The sequence below is a fragment of the Platalea leucorodia genome (assembly GCF_965183815.1).
Source record: "Platalea leucorodia genome assembly, chromosome: 19".
NCBI classification, from domain to species: Eukaryota; Metazoa; Chordata; class Aves; order Pelecaniformes; family Threskiornithidae; genus Platalea; species Platalea leucorodia.
The window spans coordinates 7,277,789-7,297,660 of record NC_138841.1 but is presented as its reverse complement, the minus strand read 5'-3'; the positions used below and the strand labels follow the sequence as shown (position 1 = coordinate 7,297,660).

The 19,872-nt window shown below is 47.9% G+C and overlaps 1 protein-coding gene across 1 annotated transcript in view; it reads left to right on the top strand.

The window, feature by feature from the left end:
• Window positions 1-19,872, top strand: part of LGR6 (leucine rich repeat containing G protein-coupled receptor 6) — a gene marked incomplete at both ends in the record, with an annotated part of 148,467 nt that overhangs the window by 92,598 nt on the left and 35,997 nt on the right. The window contains 2 exons of the mRNA XM_082329939.1: window positions 6,452-6,667; window positions 16,143-16,214. Coding sequence (XP_082186065.1) covers window positions 6,452-6,667; window positions 16,143-16,214 — 288 coding nt within the window. The remainder of the gene's footprint in view (window positions 1-6,451; window positions 6,668-16,142; window positions 16,215-19,872) is intronic.

Sequence of the window (19,872 nt, the reverse complement as noted above, 5' to 3'; positions counted from 1 at the left end):
CCTCACAGCACAGGTGCTCCAGACCTCGGATCATTTTTGTGGCCTCCTCTGGACCCACTCCAACAGTCCATTCTCCCACTCTATCTATCTGCAGTACGTTATGACCACCAGGACATGATAGGCACAGCAGAAATTGAACCCAGTTTCCCACCTTCCAGGTTAGCACTGCAGTCCCCAGCTGCTTTTCTCCTATTCCATTTGGTATCGGTTGATGGAAGAAGCCCTTGCTTCTCACCCGGGTTATTTGGGCAGGCTCAGGGTCCCAGAACCTCCTGCCTCTGTGTGTCTGGGCCCCACTGAGTGCTGTGCCTGGCCAAAAGAGCAGCACACGTGGAGCTGGCTTGCAGGGGAGTGTGGCAGAGGGGGACAGAGTGCCTTCAAGCAGGGTGTTTTGCAGGGCTCCGGAGCTGTTCTCCCTCACTGCGCCCTCAGCTCCTTGCACAGCGAGTTCCCCGGGAGCTCACAAGCCAGGTACTGACTCAGTGCATCTGGGAGTTTTGCCTGAGAAAGGAGCTGAGGTGTTGGCCCCAGTCATTAGTAAGTTATCAGAGAAGTTTAGCTGCAGTGACATCATCTCCTTCTTATGTTACTACAAGGAACTTAGATCCTATTATGGGATAGGAGGTAACTCAATCGAGCCTTTCAAGATAAACTCAGACAGGAAGAGAGACATGATTGCCTGAAGGCACCAATTAGACATTTCTGGTGAGATCAGCTCTGTTCAGCCGACACACATGCACGCTGGGGCCAGGGAAGACAGCAAGCACCTTGCTCCCTGAGAAAGGGGTGGTCTCAAGGAGGGGAGAGTAACCAGCCCTTCCTCCCACTGCTGCGGGTCAGTCCTCACTCCTTCGAGGGTCGCAGATCTCTCCCCAGACCGTCAGTTCTTTATGTCCTATATTCTGCTGTTGACAGATAATCAAGATGCAGAGGAGCTCCTCTGTTTAGAGAGAGACCAGCCCAGACCAGTACCACCCAATGCTGCCTGTGATCTTTGGTGGCAAGTTTTCTCCAGCTTTATCAAGGGAAATAATAGCCCAATATATTGCAAAAAATGCTGGGAGGATGGATTGGAGTTTGAGGTCCCAGTGTCCTGTTGTGACTGGGCTGTGGGCAGTGGAGGAACATGACAGAGTCTATCCTGCAGACCAGTTACTGCACATAGTTCGTATAAGGCATCCAGACAGCCTGCTGTCTGGTTGTACTCTGTGCAAGGAAGGAAGAACAGCAGCAAAAGTCCGGATATTTCCTGACAGCATGGCATTGTACTTTTTTATTGGTTTCCAGGCTGCAGCTCCCCCTGTAAATGCTCTACAGCCAGAAGGAACTGGAAAGATATGGGCAAAGTTGCTTCTGCCGGTCATAGCCTGAGATTTGCACCACACCTGTTAGGGAACAGAGAGACTGTTTCTGGTTATCCACTGCTGCACACTTCTGCCAGTCATGTTACAGACAGCAGGATGCGTGTGCTGAGAGATGTCTAGGAATCGCACTTGTACATCCTCTGAAATGCTCTGGAAGCAGTTCTTGGAACAAGACAGTTCTTAGAGACTGCTGGGTCTGTGGCACAGGAAACCAAAGACCTCAGATTATAGCTTGATCTGTCAGAATTAATACAGAACTTATGACATGCTCGCTGCACTGGTAACTGCACATAGCCCCGTCACCACCTGGACCTCCTGAATAGCTGTACTGATTGCGTTGGCTTATCTTCTGCATGCTGGGAAGGAGGAATCTGCCGCTCTTGACCTTTTCTCATTAGAAAAGGCCTTCCCTACCTGCTTCGTTCCTTCTAGGAATGTTTTTGATCCTAGCATCATTTCTGGACTGTTCCTGGCAAGAAGGCAGGCAATTCCTCCTCACGCCTTTATCAAATACAGACAATGCTCAAAGCGATGAAGTGGCTTTTCAAAGGCATGCTGGGCTCTTAACCCTGCACCCACACGAAGGCTACCTGACACTGTCCTGCCCAAGGAAAGGCTTCCCTTTCCCATCCCACACGGGTTCCTTTGGCTCCCCAGAGCTGCCACTGGCTACAGCAGCCGCAAAGGCACCAGCTGGTGGGGCACAGACACACTTGCATTTGACGCTGACCTGCTCCTCTCACCATGGCTCAGCACAGACGTGAAGGGCTGCTCAGGGAACAAAGATGACATAGGCAATGCCTCAGACCAAAAGCCAAGGGACTTCCCAGGCAGCTCCCTCTCTCCCCATCCCTGTAGTCCCTAAAACAGAAAATGGAGTAAAATCGGAGGTGATTCCAGGCACTTTTAGGACTTTTGGCTAAGTGTCATGTTGACATCATATAAACACCCCGTAACTATCAGCAGTAGATGCAGATCTAAAGCCAAAAGCTGAGACTTTCAAGCAGCTGGCGATTTTCATATGTCGTTGTTCTTGAATGCCCCACTTAAAATCAGCTCCTTTTGCCTGCAACGGACAGGACGATGCTCTACAGTGCCTTGCTTGAGCCTGTGAAGTCACTTGGAAATCTTATCCGTGCAGACATCTGGAGACCACTGTGTGTCTCATCCGCTTTCCAGACCTACAGCACTGCTCGACAGCAGGCGTGAGATGAAGTCCCACTTCTAAGCCATCCAGCAGCTCCGTCAAAGAGGCATCTTCCTCTGTAAGCAACAAACGGGTTAATGCTTGCAAAGGAAAACCAACCGAGTGATTTGGTGAAATAAAGATTAAAACATCTCCGTGGAAGGTGAGGAGCCAGCCCCAGCCTGCGCTGTCCCATTTACCCACTAATCAGCCCAATTATCTTAGGTATAAATCATAACACAAAACACTTACGGAGCCAGAGTCACACACTGAAGAAAGGAGAGAACTGTTGGGTTGGTTTTTGTTTAGTATAATTGATATAATTACTAACAACTCTGTGCCAAGAACTTCAGCTTTTCTCCTTCCAGAAGAGAGTGGAGAGCTGTCTGAAAGCCATAGCAATTAGCAATCCCCACATGCACAGCTTTTATTAGAAAGAATGCACCTCTATTCCAGAAAGAGCCAGCAACTCCCTGAGGAGCAATTAAACAACACGGAGACCTTTTGGTATCAGGAATGCAGCCATCACTTAGTCCATGTTCCTCATTCCCTTGTCGATGCTGCAAAGGCATATAAGGAAGGATTCCCATCATGCCGCATGTGAAATGCCTTCACCTGGACGCTTCCCTGTTCCTAATTTTAACTTCACTAGCTCCAGATAGGTGCATCTTGCTGTGCCGTGGTCCAAGCAGGCTGCTATTTCTAAGGTTGCTCAGGCCCTTGTCCAGCTCATTGCAACCAGCAGAAAGTCTCCCTTTTATTCCACTGAGGAATCTAGCTGGGGTCTGATTTTCACACTCTGGAGCAGATTAAGGCAACAGTTACGTGGCTGGAGCTCACCAACACTCCCCGAGCATGCTGCTCTCCAGATAGTGTCTCATGGACAGTGGCCACGCTCATTACAACATGCCACGTTGCCACCAGGCAGCCCCTGCGGAGGTGAGGAGACAGAAGACTTGGGGTTCGTTTGAGTCTTGCAGAGGTGACCTCTCATTAACGGCAGGGTGTGGAGACATGGAGCAGAGCCTGGCTTGGAGCTGCAGCATGTCCAGAGCTAGGGGCCATCCAGGAGTGTTAACAAACTCCTTAGATGAATCTCAATTATTGTGCCTGTACTAACCATAGGGATACACAAAGACAGGGAGGTGTCCGAGTACCTCAAAAAAATCCACCAAGGGCCCATGCTACCTCACTGGCACTTCTCTCATGCCTTTGGACCATGGATGTAAAAAAGTGCCTTTCCTGAGCATATGCTAAATAGCCCATGGAGCAAATCCATCAACATTAATGGTTTCCCCAAGACCTGGGGCACTATCACACTGAAGCCAAACTCCTCTCTGGCTCACATCTGTGGCTTCACCCAGGATCTCATGACCAAAGTGGGACACAGAGCTAGACAGCCATGGGGCCACCACGCTCAAGAACCATCCCTGTCTTGGACAGCTCAGCCTGGTGTGCCAGCCCTTGGCTCTGTTTTAGCATCTCCATTTCTGAAAGCTTAATTTGGTTTTGAAAAATGATAACTATTCTCAGTGGATATTTTCATTGTCTGATCTTTAATTAATTAAACTTGAAACAGAGCATTCACTTTAAAACAATTTTCAGTAAACATATAGGGGTTTGGATGAAAGAATATCTCTGAGAAAAGTAAGCAGTACTTTTAAAAAAAAAAAAAAAACAGATTATGATGCCAAAACCTAACAGAATTCTTATGCTGAGGAAGGAATGGAAAAATTAAGCAAAGATTAGCATTTCCCACACAAGTTTTAATTTTGGTCAAAAAGTTCTTGTTTGTCCCAAAACATTTTGATGAACATTTTCAAATAGAGTCTTTAATCTTACCCTGAGCTGCTGCAGGGTTTGCGTTTCTCCTCTTTATTCTTTGGATTTGTCTTCTCGGGAAGATGAATGATGCTATGCTCTGATTTTTTTGTAGTCTTGGTGACAGGACGTAAATTGAGGCAGAACTTGCAACATGTCCACCCTCTTCAAGAGGAAAATACACAGTGTCTTGTGTCAGCCCTCTGAGCAAAGACGCCAGTCCTGTGGCAACTGAGCTGAGCTCTGAGTGCGATGTGCTTTTGCCATCCACAGAGGAATCAATAGAGCTGAACAGCCTTGCACCAGAAAATGCTGCTTTGCAGCAATGCAATTGTATTGCAATATGGAAAAATACATTAATGTGGCAAAATGGGAGTAATGAAATAGTTATTTAATCCACCTTGGGGTATCATTTCAGTTTGAGGTGATGTTGTATCCAGACTTGTACACTGCATTTAAAGGACAGTTGTCCAAGGGAGATCTCAGGAAGGTTTGACTGCACTTCTTGACCAGGTACAAATCTCCAGCTTTGTCCATCCGGGTCAGACCAGCCAGTACAGGAAACACTTCTCTCTGTGGCATAGGAAAAGGTCTGTTTCCCAGGCTCATCCGAGAATTTCACCCAGGAAATACCACCCCTACCCCATTGCAGAGCCCCCAGATTGCACCTGGGGTCTTCCCTGCTCCCAGGAATTTGTTCTCCTCCTGCAGGCTAGAAGTTTATTGCAGGGTGCTGGGAAGCGGTTTGTGAACTGGGAAATGTTGTCTGTGCTCTTTGAACAAGGGTCTGGTGCCGGAGGGGAGCAATACCTGGGGGTCTGCTCCAGTGTCCAAATTTCATCAAAAATATTACTTTATGTGGTCAAAAATACTGATTTCTATACCAGATTCCTTTATGGAGGATTGTCGATTTGAGGGCTGGGCCATGACAGTTCTGTTAACTTCCTTCTCATGCTTTGATAAGAGACAAAGTGCTTTCTCTTTGCAATTTGAATTCAGAGATCTTTCCTTTAGATAGCTTGGAAAAATAAAATAAGCTCTGTTGGCCATGGATGGAAATCATAATTTTCTTTCTCCTTGGTATAATTGGTTCCTGGTATTTCATCCAAATTTGAAGTGTTTTCCTCTTATATTTTGATTTTAAAATCTACAGATAACACATTGTATCCTGCTCACCATTGTTGAAATAAGAGGCCTTTAAGAGAGATGATTCCCAAACCTAGATTTTTAACTTTTTTTTTCATAATAAGCTTAATATTTTTTGGCTTCTCATTCCATTTTGGAACAAAAACAAGTCTTAAAATTTAAAGTTTCTCACCAAATTAAACCTCAAATTCAACCGCCTTAAGGTTTCCATGATGAAAAAAAAAAAAAAAGCAATTGGCAAATCAAGGAGAAAGAAAGGCCTGAACATGTGTGATACAGAGAGCGCAGGCTTAATTCCTGTGCCATGACATATGGTCTGACTCGTTCGTGGTGCTTTTGCAGGTAGCTCTGGCTGGTTGGATCAAACGCAGGACCCAAAGCAGGGCTGCCACATATTGCACATTTCCAGACAAATCCTTTTCTTCTGGAATGGGGCTTTGGCCCCAGCTTTGGCTGTCCTGCGCAGCCCGCAGCAGTGGGTCTGAGCAGACTGTGGGGTACCCCAACTAGGGCTCTGCCTCTGCAGATCGGCTCGGGCAGATCCATGGCAAGCCCGGCCCCAGGGGATGCAGCTTTGATGCTCATTTTTAAGGGGGGTGCCTGCAAGCCACAGCTGGCCAGTGTCCATCTGGTGGGTCCATGTGAAAGGACTTAGCCCAACCACTTTGTTTAAGAAGGTGCCGTCAGTTGGCAGCACTAAATGGCCATCAAGAAGGGATCATCCTTGGCAGCGGTCAAACATCTCCAAGCACAGGCACGAGCCTTGCACTGAGACCTCCTTATGCTAATCACTATTTACAGCCTAATCCAATCTCCCTGGCCATCAATCCATCCCGCCTCGGCATCAAAACTCCCTTTGCATAACACTGTGGGCACATAAAGCAATGCTAGATCCGTCTCTCACTTATCCCCACCCTGTTTCTTTCCCACTCAGACGCCTGGATGCAAACCTTATCTCTGTGGTGCCCGAGAAGAGCTTTGAGGGGCTGCTCTCTTTGCGTCACCTGTGGCTGGACGATAACGCCCTGACAGAGATCCCTGTCCAAGCTCTGAACCACCTGCCAGCGCTGCAAGCCATGACCCTGGCTCTCAACCAGATCTGGCACATTCCCGATTACGCCTTCCAGAACCTCAGCAGCCTCGTGGTGCTGTAAGCCTTCTCCGCTTGTTACTCCCTCACAGCCACAGCGTCCTCTGGCTGGGACAAGGTGCTGACCGTGCCTGGCAAAGGGGGTCCTCCTCCCATGGGATGACCTGGTGGTCACTCCCCGGGAGCAGCTTTTTGCTGCCGGGGTGGCAGGCAGAGGTTTTGTTCATGAGAGCCAAGGAATCCTTGCTGTTTCATATGAAATGGTAACATTTCCACTTGATTTTTTTCATATTTTCTCCACTTTTCACTGAAGAGCCGAAAAGCTCCCCAAATATAATTCAAAAAATGCTTTGCATTTAAAAAGAAATCAGTATCTGGAAACAAAAAGCAGATTTTTTTCCCTGAAGATTCAAGCAACAAAAAGCTGCTCGTTTCTATTTCCCCCTCCCATCCCTGTGTTAAAACTACAGGAATTCCTATTAATGTGAAAAAAAACCTAAAATTGCAACAATCTGCAGTCAGGTCAAAACACATTTTTTTTTCTTGGAAAACATGCCAAGAAAACTTTTTGACCAAATATGATTTTGAACAAAAGGTCTGACCTCAACACCTTGTCCAAGCCTGTGGGCGCTTATTTGCATGACTCTGTTATATATGCAGATCGACTATTCTTCACGGTGATCAAAACCCCATGGTGCATGTTGCTGTCCCGTTTGCATTATAGACATTTGGCTGTTTTACTGACAGTGTTCGGAGCAATGTAGAGAACGGTGCTGCTCTCAGAGGGTACCTGGTCCAGGAGGGAAACATTTACTCCGTGGGCAGTGAGACACTAAACCACTCTGCAGCCAGTTATCAGAAAGCAAACTGATGTCTTTGGCAGTTACCTCAGGAGGCGCATCCTTTCCATCAGCAGAGGCTTGTGTATTATCTAGCTTGTAAAAGGACGTTTACATGTGCAAATCAGGTAGTCATTACTTTTTTGGTGCTCATTAGCAAGTTCAGGTGTGATTGCCAATTACTTTAGAGCTCCTGTATCTACACGAAATGCTACCTTTTAGTTTGGTAATACGTATTGATACCGGGATACTAAGTAACCTCAGCATGTGGTGCCTTAGTGAAAGTTTAGCAATTATTTTGCTTTCAAAATTTAAAGTGTTTACTGAAGCCATTTAGCATAGAAAGCGCTTGGACAAAGCACAGTGCAGAGTTTTACTAAGCATCAACTTCAGCTGTTTAGACAAAGCATAAAGACTTATTTAGGAGAAATGCTAAAAGCAACTTGAGAAATGTCAAATAAGTAGTTTTCACCCACAATAGCGCTCATTCTACAAGGCATCCCATGACCATCATAATGCAACCACTTCATTCAGTTTTAATAGCTAGCACGGAGGGTGAGCTGACATTTGGGTTTTTATTTCAGTCTGAAAGCATGCTGCTTTCATTCTGGCTTATCCCATACTTTGGGTGAGAAGCAACTCCTTAATTAAACAGGCAAGCTCAAGAAATAAAAGTCATTGACCATTAGGTCACAAGGGAGAGAATAATGTCCCACCACAGACAATTGGAAGGGAACACATGTGTGATCTTGCCAGGCGCTGTGGGACACGATGCTAAATTTTTGTGGGATCACAAGTGTTTGGCAGAACTGGCCCCATAAATCTCTCCCATGCTTCCATGCATAGCCTTGTCAGCGCGCAGCCAGTGGAAAGTCACCCAGTGTTCTTCCTGCACCCCTACCAGGGATGTGTCCCTGCTTCAGACTCACCCACCAAGCCGAGACGCACACGCTCCCAAAAGCCAGCCAAGCTAGGCAGTAAAGTTCGTGAGTAAACTTTCCCTACCAGGATGCCGATGATACATACGTGCATTCCTCTGGAAGCGTCTGAATTTGCACGTAGATTGAGAAGAGCTGGCTGCTACCATAAACATCAGGAAACGTCTAGCCTGAGAGGTATTAAAATGAGCACCTGGGGGAGGAGAGCCAAGGGCAGATGTGGAGGAGCACAGAGGAATCTCTTATATACAGCCTGATTAATACTCATGGACACGGCTGACCACGGCTGAGGGCATGACCTTCCCAGGTGCAGAGATGTGCTTTTCCTCCTCCGCACACCTTGGGCCTTTGGGAGAGATGTGGGTGATCATCCAGCACTGACACAAAGCACCAACATCAGAATGTACAAGGCTCAATCTGGAACAAGTTAAGGGGTTCAGTCTCTGCTAATAAATTACACCTCTGTTGAGGAATTCCCTGATCTTATTCCCATCTATTGCTGCTACAGGTTTCTAACTAGGGCTGCAGGGTGTTCAGTAAGCAGAGCCTCCTGTAAATCACTCATCATGAAATCTATGAGTCTCAGTAATTGGCACCATCCTTTCCCCAGCTTTGATAACAAGGGCTTCGTTTGCTGTGATGTTGGCACTGTGCTGCTGATGGCAGAAGGGAGATGGCTTGTTTGATCAGGCTGGCTCATGGGAATAGGATACTGAAGGTCTTACCTCCAAGTCTGATCTCTTCAGGACAGAATGTGTCTTAGCGTTTACAAGCAGAAATAGTCCTGAGTATTTTTCAGCTAATGATTTGTGTGAAGCAATGGGTTTTTTACAAAAAAAGCATCTTCTTTCTTGGGCATAAAAGATTTTTCATTTAGAAGTGAGTATCTGAAACCCCCATGCTGCTGTGCTGACAGGCTGATAAAGTGCATGACAGCAGTTCTCGTTAATGTCCCTCATCTCCTCTGTTGGCTGAATTCAGCAGAAAGTCAACTCCCAAACCAGGAATCACAGCACCTCTTTCAGTCACAGTCCCCAGAGGAGTCCACTAGCCCTGCAGTAAAATCTCACATGGACAAATTTGGGAACTGTGGCCAGGAATTCCCGCAATGCCGCAGGCCTGTCCTTGCTGCCACATCTCTGAAATGGGCTGCAGTTCCCTTCTTTCCTGGTGTCACCCAAGGAGCTGTGAGGGCTCTCAGCAGAGATGCTGGGATGTGGATGGGACACGGAGTCAGGGTGCCCTCTCCTACACTGGCCAGGCAGTAGAGAAGTTTGCTCTGCAGCCCAGGACCTGGCTAGAGAAAGTCTTTGGGTAGTTAGACTTTCATCACTCAGCAGGGAATCCCTTAAGTTAGAGCAAACGAGGTCAAAACCCGGATCCTTCTCTGTTTGGGTCCACAGGGAGCCTTAGCTCCTGGAAACCCTGCTGACTCAAACATTCCTGCAATGCTGAACAACCCGCTGTCAAAAGGACCCAGCATTTGCTGCTTCACATGGAGCGAGCTTGGAGCCAGTGAGTGAACTCGGCCCCATAAAGCAAAAAAAGATGCTCCACTCTTCTTATCTGGCCCTGACCCTTGTCTGCCTGCACACAAGTCTTTTGAAAACAAGGACTCTGGAAAAGTTGTTTTCATGCCACTACCAGTTAGTTTTGCTTAACACCCCCTAATTCTTGCACTCTGTCTCTCTCTGTATTTGTTACTGTCTGTCATACCCTTCTCTCATCGTGGCTTTTCCAGTCCCCATCCAGTTAGCTGTCTTGCAATAAGAAGTTAGTCTACATATCACACTTGTTTGTTCCTCTGCACCTTTGAGGTGGAGAGACCAGAACCGCACTGCAGCAAAGATAAAAATGATCAATGGTATAATGCTCTTCTGGAGCTCATTTCCTCTTTTCCAGTCATTCCTATAATTTGATTTGCTTTTCTGACAGCTATTAAACACCAAGAGCTCCTTTCTGTAGATATTTAAGAGCCTGTTACTGCATATGCTTATAGAGGACTGGTTTTCCCCCCTTTACATCACTTTACATTCATGCAACCTGAATTTCAGCTGATGTTTTGTTGTTGAGGACAAGCCACTCACCTGCAAGTGCTTCCCTCGTAGGTCACCCAGCAAGACCTTCCAACTGAATGTGTTGAGATCTGAAGACAGTCAATGAGGGATATTTAGTAGAATTTCTCTTTCTTACAGTTTTTATCATGTAAGGACATGATGCATCTCTCTCTCTAACAGCATGGTTTAGTGACTGGAGGAGAAAACTAGTTTCGAAGACTCCTGGGTTTCCGTTCTCATTTTGGGCCTTTTTTCGGTGTTATTCTGGCCAAAACTTTCAAAAGGGACCACTGATTTTCAGTTTCCTCCCTGCCTGGGAGCAAACGTCAAACATCTCATCCCTGCTTTCCAGAGGAGCTGAGCACTGGTAGTTTCAGCTGACATCTGTGGGACTCAGAGCTCTCCAGCACGACAAACCCCAGTCTGTTAGATCAGTGTCAGGATGAACCTGTGCATCTCTACCTTCACCTGTACAAGGGAGTTAAGAAGTCCCTCTCCGAAAAGTTCTTGGGAACCTCGGTGCTGGCGGCGAGTGCCAGGCATGTGCAATTCATTATTACTAAGAACAATATCGCCTGTAACATCTGGGTCCCATTCATGGGCCTTTTAATTTGCAAAAGTGCCTTTTCTCTCTGAGGACCGAGCACGCTGCCTTGGCAAAAGTGAGTTTGCCTTCCCAGCACTTGAGGAAGAAGTGAATAGCACTGCAATGCACCCCTGACCATGTCACTTCTGACCGAGCTTTATTCTTCACCAGACAAATCTCATGCTGGTCCTTCACTGCCAGAAATAATCCATGGGAATTTGCACCATTCGTGATTTAGGTTTCTCTACTTATCCATGGCCAAATTGAGGAAAAGGAAAATTTTGCCACAATAGAGCTGGGAATTCATCATGGCAATGGCTGGTCCAGTGGGGGAATTCACATCATGTCAGATTTGAACCTGGTTCAAATCATCTAAGGCAAATAACTGATGGAAAATGTTTGCATTTGTCCCTTTTGAGAAGAAAAAATGAAGTCATTAGAAATGAGAGCGATGGAGAATCCACCACTTCTCTTTGTAGTTTGTTCCAGTGGTTAATCATCCTTAGTGTTAACAAAAAAAATAAAAAAGCTCATATTTCCCATTTGAATTTTCTTTGGCTTTGACTTCAGACATTTGTTCTTATTATTCTTTTCTCCACTAAATCACAGAACCATTTTAGTACCCATTTTCTAACCAGGAAGAATCCTATACGTTCCGCTGCACTCATCCCCTTGATCTTGTTTCTAATAAGCTGAACAGATTGAGTTCTCTAAGTCTCCATCCTAGTTTTTTCCAGCCCTTGGATCATTTTTATTGCTCTTCTCTGCACTCAGTCCAAATTATCAACATCCAGTTAACAATGTGGGTACCAGAAATACATTTAGCCTTCCAGAGATGTTTTCACCAGTGCACGATGCAGATGTAATATAATTTCCCTTTCCTTACAGTCTATTCTCTTCTTCATGCAGACAAGGACCCTTATTGAACCAGTATTTAGCACATTAGCTCATCCTGCTTTCCCTTGTGTGTAGGACAAATTGACAGAGGTGCCCTGTCCCCTTGGAAGTGGTATTTCCAGAGTTGGAGCTCTCAGTGCTAATGCCCGTGTTGGACTCTCTCACTTCAGTACAAGATGGTTCTCCAGGATCTTTTAATCCACTGGAAAAATATATGGAAAAGGGAGTGAAATGAAAATGAAACAAATTCTACTAGGAGCAGAATTTATGCCCAATTTGTGGAAAATTGTTGTCAAGGACAGAAAGTCTTCCTTCTAGAATCTACTGTGCATGTTTTTTGTGGGACACAAATGAATCTTGTAGGGTTGGTTTTTTTCCGGTGTGCTTCTAAAGTCTCATCACCTGAGACACCAACCAAGATGAAGCACCTCTCCCAAGCCTGTCTCGGGGATCATGGCCATTTGGTATTCTGCAGCCACTGTAATTTATACTGCCTTTCAGCAAGGCATGGCATGGGTTCACCTGACACAGCGGAGGAGCTAGCCTGTCTCATGACATGTGGTAGCACTCGTGCTGCTGCAGGAATACATGGGGCAAATTGTCTGCCATCCTGCCAGAGTTCAGTCATGATAATTGCTTTTGAAAAGAGACCACTGTTTTCTAATGGAGGTGCATAATTGAATAAGTCTACAGGCTAGCCCACAAAAAAGCAACGACTGTCCTGCTCCTTCCTGGGCAAAGCTGCTCTCATGGATGATTGCCCAAAACCAGCCTCACTCCATGGTACTGACCTGCAAAGGGAGATATACAGATCTGAAAGCTCGTTGATCTTACTGAGGACAGTGGTGGATACTAGCTCCAATAGCAATAGCAAGGGCTTAAAGACTTCTCATGCTTTTGCATCACAAGAGGGTTGTTTATAGCCCAGAACCAAGTATCTCAAGTTGCTATCAAACCAGCTGTAATTTACAGGGCAGAATATAACGTCGTGTGGGCTGAGCTCAAACTGACAAACACTGGAGATGTTGCAATTCCACTTGTTAAAATTTGTTTACCAGGGGAGAAAAAAAGGCAGGATGGAAGAAAGGAAAGTCTTTTCAAGTGTTTACCTTTCCAGCTCTCTTGTTTCTATTATTGCCATGTGGTTGGGTAACAACTCTAGAGTTCAGCTTGGACAGCAAATTTTTTTATAACTCTCTTTTTCAGTTGCTCATAATTTTCTCACCAACAAAGAACTTCCTTCTGATGATTTTCATTACTCTGACTCCAAACAAAGCACTTTAGAGCCAAATATAAACACAGCAGGTGATTGCTTTTCTATTCTGTCTCCTTGCCTGACTTGAGCGATAGCAGTCAGCTGCTCAGCATGGCCGAGCTTAGGCAAGGTGTCCAGTTGTACCACCCCGACAGAGCTCCAAGGAGCTCACATCTTCCCCAGCATTCAGCATTTTCATTCTCCCCACGCTGTCTGCTCGCAGCAGACAGAGGTATGGGGCAAGGGGTTCCGGTGGCACCCCGCGCTGCGATTAGAGAGCGACTCCAGATTCAGATCCTCGATTTGCCAAATGCAGTATCCAGTGTTCAAAAGGACCCAAAATTGTTGGCACCATCTTGCACTGGAAGTGCCAAGTGGAGTAAGGGCAACATGATCTGAAGCTGTCCCATAACACTTGATAGAGGAAACCATCTGAACTTGAACTTCTTTTCTTGTGACAAAGAGAGATTTCTCCTGTAAGATTCTGATTTTGATCTCGGCTTCTTTTCTCCTCAAAGAGTCACAATCAAACCAATTTTTCTTGCAGGCAACTTCCTTTTCTTTTTTCCCATTTCTCAAAGGAGCAAACTTATTTTATCACACATCTTTCCCCTCCCTTCCCCTTCCTCTGAAATGTTTGCATGTTCTCATCCCAATGACAAACATCCGGCTTGGGCTGGTTTCTGTTTTGCAAGCCCCTACCAAACTGCCCTAGAGCCTGGATGTTCCTCCACTCCCAGCTCCCTCCTGCTTTACCCTAGAATATTTGGCAGTGGGAGCTGCCTGTGCTCAGCCAAACAGCTCACAGTTGAATCCAGGTGGAGTGAGAGATTTTTCAAGCTGAGACAGATTTAGATCAAGCAGCGAATAACGAAAAAGTCATTGATCCACCTGCCAGTGTGGAGTCTCCCCCAGGCTCTTGGAAGGAGGCAGCAGTGTTGGACAAAGGCTGGTGTGTCCCTGAGCGTGGGCAAGGGAGAAAAGGACCCCAAAGGCAAGTGATGTGCCAGCAGATTAACCACATGGCACTCCGTGTTAAAGGAGAACCTGAACTGTAAAATGAACTGATGGGGGAACCTACCCTCACAGAGAGCAAAGAGGGTATTCTGCCCCAGAGGTCCTTACCTCCTCGGTGAGCATTCCTCTGCACAGACCATCCCCATGCAAGCATGGACATCACTAATGTGCTTAAGTGCCAGCTAGTAGAAGTGCAGGCTGGGCAGCAGTGGGTTGTCTTCTCCTGGTTTTCAGCAGACTTTCCTCAGGCTGCTCCAAGGTCTCTCTGCATGGAGTTCAAGGTGCCCTTGAGTGGGATTTCAGAGGGAGACGCACAATGAGCCATGTGGCTCCTACCAGCTGTAAAGGAAGCCCAGTGGCTAAAACACTCAGATGTGCACATGCACACACAGTCTCTGACAATCAGAGAGAAGGAATCCAGGAATGAAGGTCTTGGGTTTGCCAGAAAACTGAGACATGGGAGTAAGAGGCCCATGGAAACAGAGAACCCAGCAGATGGGACTCCAGGGGAACTCATAACCTATGGAGCTTCCAAGGCAAAAATACCCTACATGGCTTTGCAAGCCAGGGGGGCCCCCAACACATGGCTCTCCAGCACCAGTATTAAGGTCCAGAGCCCTTAAGCACTAGATGTTCATGGTGTGTAGCACCAGGATGAAGGGGCAGAAGGAAAAAATTGCTGCCTTAGTGTAGAGAATGTGTATCAGCCTGTCGCACGGCCCCTGCACTTCAGCCAGACATTCTGAAGCATTAAACTGAAGACAGCTTTCATTGCAGTCAAACTGGAGCTAATTCAGGAACTGGCAGCATTTTCATTTTTTTTGCAAGTAAAGATAATAAACTGTGACTAACAGGATGATGTTCAACTCAAAGCCTTCTTGCTGCTACTATGGGTCTGAGGAGTTCAAATATGACTGTGTCCTTAGATAGCACCCAGTGCCCATGAGCAACTGCTGAAGCCACACGGCACTTTGTAGGGTTGGGCCCAATGTAAGGTGAGATCCAGAGCGCTTCTTGAAGCTTCCTGCTTAAGCATGTTGTCGTGGTTTAACCCCAGCCAGCAACTAAGCACCACGCAGCCGCTCACTCAGTCCCCACCAGTGGGATGGGGGAGAGAATCAGAAGGGTAAAAGGGAGAAAACTTGTGGGTTGAGATAAGAACAGTTTAATAATTGAAGTAAAATAAATTAGAACAGTTAAATAGGCAAAGCAAAAACCGTGCATGCAAACAAAGCAAAACAAGGAATTCATTCACTACTTCCCATGGGCAGGCAGGTGTTCAGCCATCTCCAGGAAAGCAGGGCTCCATCACGCATAATGGTTACTTGGGAAGACAAACGCCATCATACCCAATGTCCCCCCCCCTTCCTTCTTCTTCCCCCAGCTTATATACTGAGCATGACGTCATATGGTATGGAATAGCCCTTGGGCCAGTCTGGGTCAGCCCCCCCGGCTGTGCCCCCTCCCAGCTCCTTGTGCACCCGGCAGAGCAGGGGAAGCTGAAAAGTCCTTGACCAGTGTGAGCACCACTTAGCACCTATTTAGAGACAGCTTAGCACTACTTAGCAAGAACCAAAGCATCAGTGTATCATCGACATTGTTCTCATCCTAAACCCAAAACACAGCCCCATACCGGCTACCAAGACGAAAATTAATTCTATCCCAGCTGAAACCAGGGCACATGTTCATCCAAAGTCACCCACCAGCTGTGAAAGTGGAGGTCTCAGGGAAACTCCTATGTCAGCCTGGATTTTCTGGGAGAAATGAGAGCTCTGTAGCTGCTCTGCAAGAACTACTGCACCTAGCATGTGTCTCATGGGGCAAGAGAAGGGACCTTATAACACCCTTTGTCATCCCAGCCCAGGCTGTGGTGCTCTGCTGTTGGCTCAGACTGGCAAGAAAAGGTCAGCGTGCATCTCCAGTGAACATCTCTGTTTTGTCCACAGGCACCTGCACAACAACCGGATCCAAAGCCTGGGAGCCAACGGCTTTGATGGGCTGCACAGCCTGGAAACCCTGTGAGTCACTTGTTTTCTTCTCTGTGCTAAAGAGCTCACCTGTGTTCATCCCCTCCAGCATAGCCCGCAGGAAAGGGCTGGTGTCTCTGGGCCAGCCCCACTACATGTTCACTGGCCACCACGCTCTGAGGGCGACAGCAGGGCTGGCTCCAGGCACCAGCCCAGCAAGCAGATGCCCAAGGCACGATGCTGCCTGGGGTGGTGGCAAACTGGACTTTCTCCCTGCACCTGTGCAAGCTGGTCTGGCTGTGCTGCTGCTGCAGAGCGGTCTGCACATGTGGGCAGAGCAGCTGGGAGGGGGCTCAGAGGCCCTGGACACAAGTCTTGGTGCAATCCAGAGAGTTTGCATGCATGCCCTGCTGAGGGAGTGTCCCCACCTCCTCACCACATGCACAAGGTCCCAAAGCCTCCTAAACATCTGACTCCACCAAAATGAGGGGCTGGCTTGAGTTCAAGGCTGGTAAAATCCTTGGGGATCTGTGGAATATCTCTCTTTGAGATGGTCCCATGTCACCTGGCATCACCCATAGCCAGCTGACTTCATCTTGCACCATGTTCTTGGCACAGCTGGGTAGGCAATCTGTCAGGAGACCACGGGGGAAGATGGGAAGCAGGAATGAACTCTCCTCCAGGACACATCTTCATTAGCAGCAGATGGGTCACCATGAACTCAAAAAGACTTGAATCTGACGGCCTTGCCTTGTGCACACTGTGCCTTTGACGGCATTATGAATCGCTTGGGTCTCATGTGCCGTGCATTGGCCTAGGAGGAAACATAAACAGGCAGGCAAATAAATTAATGCTCTGAAAGACTAGAAGCGGTGCCTGTTGCCTTCAATTGTGCAGAAACATGTCCCTTCATGCAGGCCTTGGGGTCAGAGTCAGGCCCTCACTCCTTGCCAGGGAGAAGTAGGGGGTCTGGGTCATGGCAAAAAGAGGTGACACTTCCCAGCATTCAACTGCCACTCAAGGAGACAGGGCCCGTCTGTGCCGAGCACGGTGCCAGCAGCAGCGATCAGGCGAGAGTGGACGCAGCAGGCAAGCCCTTGGTCCCTAGACACAGCCCTCGGAGGCAGGACCATGCCACACATTGTCTCTTACTTTCAGACTGGCACATCCTGGGGCCACCCAGAAGGGCTCAGCTGGAGAGAGTGAACGGCCCCTGAACTGTGCCAGGGGTGGTGCAAGAAGGGAGGCTGGATGGTCTCCTGGTGATCCACAGATCTCCCCCGCCCCGGCACCAGCTTGGCTTTCTCCCCAGTCATTTCTGGTGGGCACAGGCAAATACGTGAGGGCAGAGTCGTGGCATCCAGGCAGCACAAAGGCAGGCAGGTTGCAGTAGGGAGTGGAGGACTTGCTGAGGAAGAAAACCCTGTTTGGGCTCTAAGCCAGGCAGACCATGCAGCAACATCACAGCCTACATCAGGGCAACCTTATTCTGCAGCCAAGATGGTTAAAGCCACCCTGCTGCCCATCCCAAGCAGGACAAAGCTGCAGAGAAGAAGCTGGCCTCTTATTTACTGTGGGAAAGAGTAAAGGGCTTCCATTGCCCTGGATGATAATTCAGTTTCCACAGACACTTGTGCTGAAAGCTCATTTCTCCCTCTGCTCCTGCCCTAGAACTTCCTTTGCCTTTTGTTGCCTGTCTGAGATGTCCCCCAGCATTCAGGGGAGCTCAAGCATCTCCCTCTCTTGCTCTCAGACCCCGCAGGGACAGAACTGGATAGCCCTGCAGGGATGGGGCTCTCTGCAGGGCTGCGGCAGTGGCAGTCCTGTCCCTGCTGACCAGGCAGCCCTGGGAGTATTTGACCTCCAGGGGTTGTCCCCTTGGAGCAGGGGTCTGTCTGTGTGCAGGCTCTGATGGCCCAGACGTGTGTGTGTGAGTATCCCACAGCCCCCATCCTCCATGAGCTGCCTGCAGCTGCAAGGACAGTGCTGTGGGCGAGGTTCCAGACTATCCTCCACATCTGATCACACTGAAGGAGTGTCTTCAAGAGAAAGTGAGCTGGCTTTTGCTCCTCTTGGCCTGAGCATCTAATTCTCACCTCCAGGCCAGCAAGGATTTCAAGTCACTGATCTTCGAGGAACGCGGTGTTCCTCAAGTGGAGCTATCCCCCTCGTGTTAATCTCCAGCACTCATCTGCGCTGCTGACCAAAGCTGGCCAAGCTGTGTGGCAAAAAACAGCCGAGCATTTGGCTGCAGCAGCCCAACCAAGCTGCTAGACCTGCATCTACCTACCACCTCGCAGCTCCTGTGCATGTGGAGACTATTACAGTCTCCGCACATACCCTTTAACTCAAATTATGATTACATTCTGTTGACAGCACTTAGCACATTTTCTTGGCTTGTGGAGGCCAAACTGTGCTCTCAGTTACCCCGTGGGCGTTACCTCCTGGAAGGCAGCAGGATGGTAAGAGTTGGTGAAGACAGAAACTTCTCCAGGGTTCCTAAAATGAGTGTTTGTGGCCAGATGCTGATTATAAGCCGGGCAGAATAGTTGAAGATCTGTAGAAGTTGAGAGGAAAAAAAATTGTTTCAGGCTTTTCAGAAAAGCCTAGGAAGTTTTAGGTGCAGAAACCTCTGTTCCCCTAAGGGAAATGTTTCTTCTCATATTTAGCTAGACAGGAAAACTTCTATTTTTATCAATTGCAGCCAAAACTTTAAGAGAAACAGCACCCACTGCTCCATGCAGGGCTCAGAGGTATGCAAGCTGCTTATGCACAGCCACGCCAGACGCCTACCCCAGGCCCTAGCATTTCTGCAAAAACAGATCCCAGTGGAGCATCTCTGTTCTTGGAGAGGGCTTGGCCCTGATATTTTAGGAGGGCAGCAAATCTAGAAAGAGGTAAAGTGAAGCCAGATTAATGACTTCATGTTTCCCCTGCATTGACCTGCAGCTACCGTGCACAAGTCAGCTTTGCCAGGTACAGAGCAAGAGCAGCTCTGTGTTTTCCATGCTGATGAGGGGGCAGGTAGATGTGCAACACCCGCCAGGTCTCAACCAGTCAAACACTGGCATGTAGCTGGAGAAAGCAGCTCCAAGAAATTTTTCTCTGTCAGGGCAAGATCTGGCTGTTCACCAGCCCCCCCAGCCTCCTCTTCCTGGAAGGAAACCTGGGCAGGCAGGCTGGAAGCAAGTCAGAGCTGCTCTGGCCAGATTCCCAATAGGGTTTCGAAATAGCCTTGAAACCTGGTGAGATTCCCTCACCCGTTCCCATAAACCTGAGAGATGACACAGAGCAACCCTGCAGGTCTGTGGGAAGAAACCCCAAGCGTGGCTGAGCTATGAAACCAGGTATTAATGGTCAAAGTGGGTGATACTTGGCATTTTTTAGCCCTCTCCCAAAGACATGGAGTAAATAAGAGTGTAAATGTCCTTATGTGACACGTTCTTCCTGTAGCCCCTTTGGCTAATGGACTAGATCCTTTAAATAAGGTGTAAGCTCAGGGGGTGCCCATAGGAGATGCAGAGCAGACCCAGTGCTGCCCAGTGAGCAGAGCAAGTCCAGCTGGGCACAGAGACTTTAAATACCAAGGAAAGGACAACCATAACCCATAGGCATGCCCAGAGGGGAAGACCTGTGGCCAGGGGGAGTGTTTGGACCACAGCAAATGGCCTGGGGGAATCCTGAGAGGCCTTTGGGTGAGGAGTGGGGT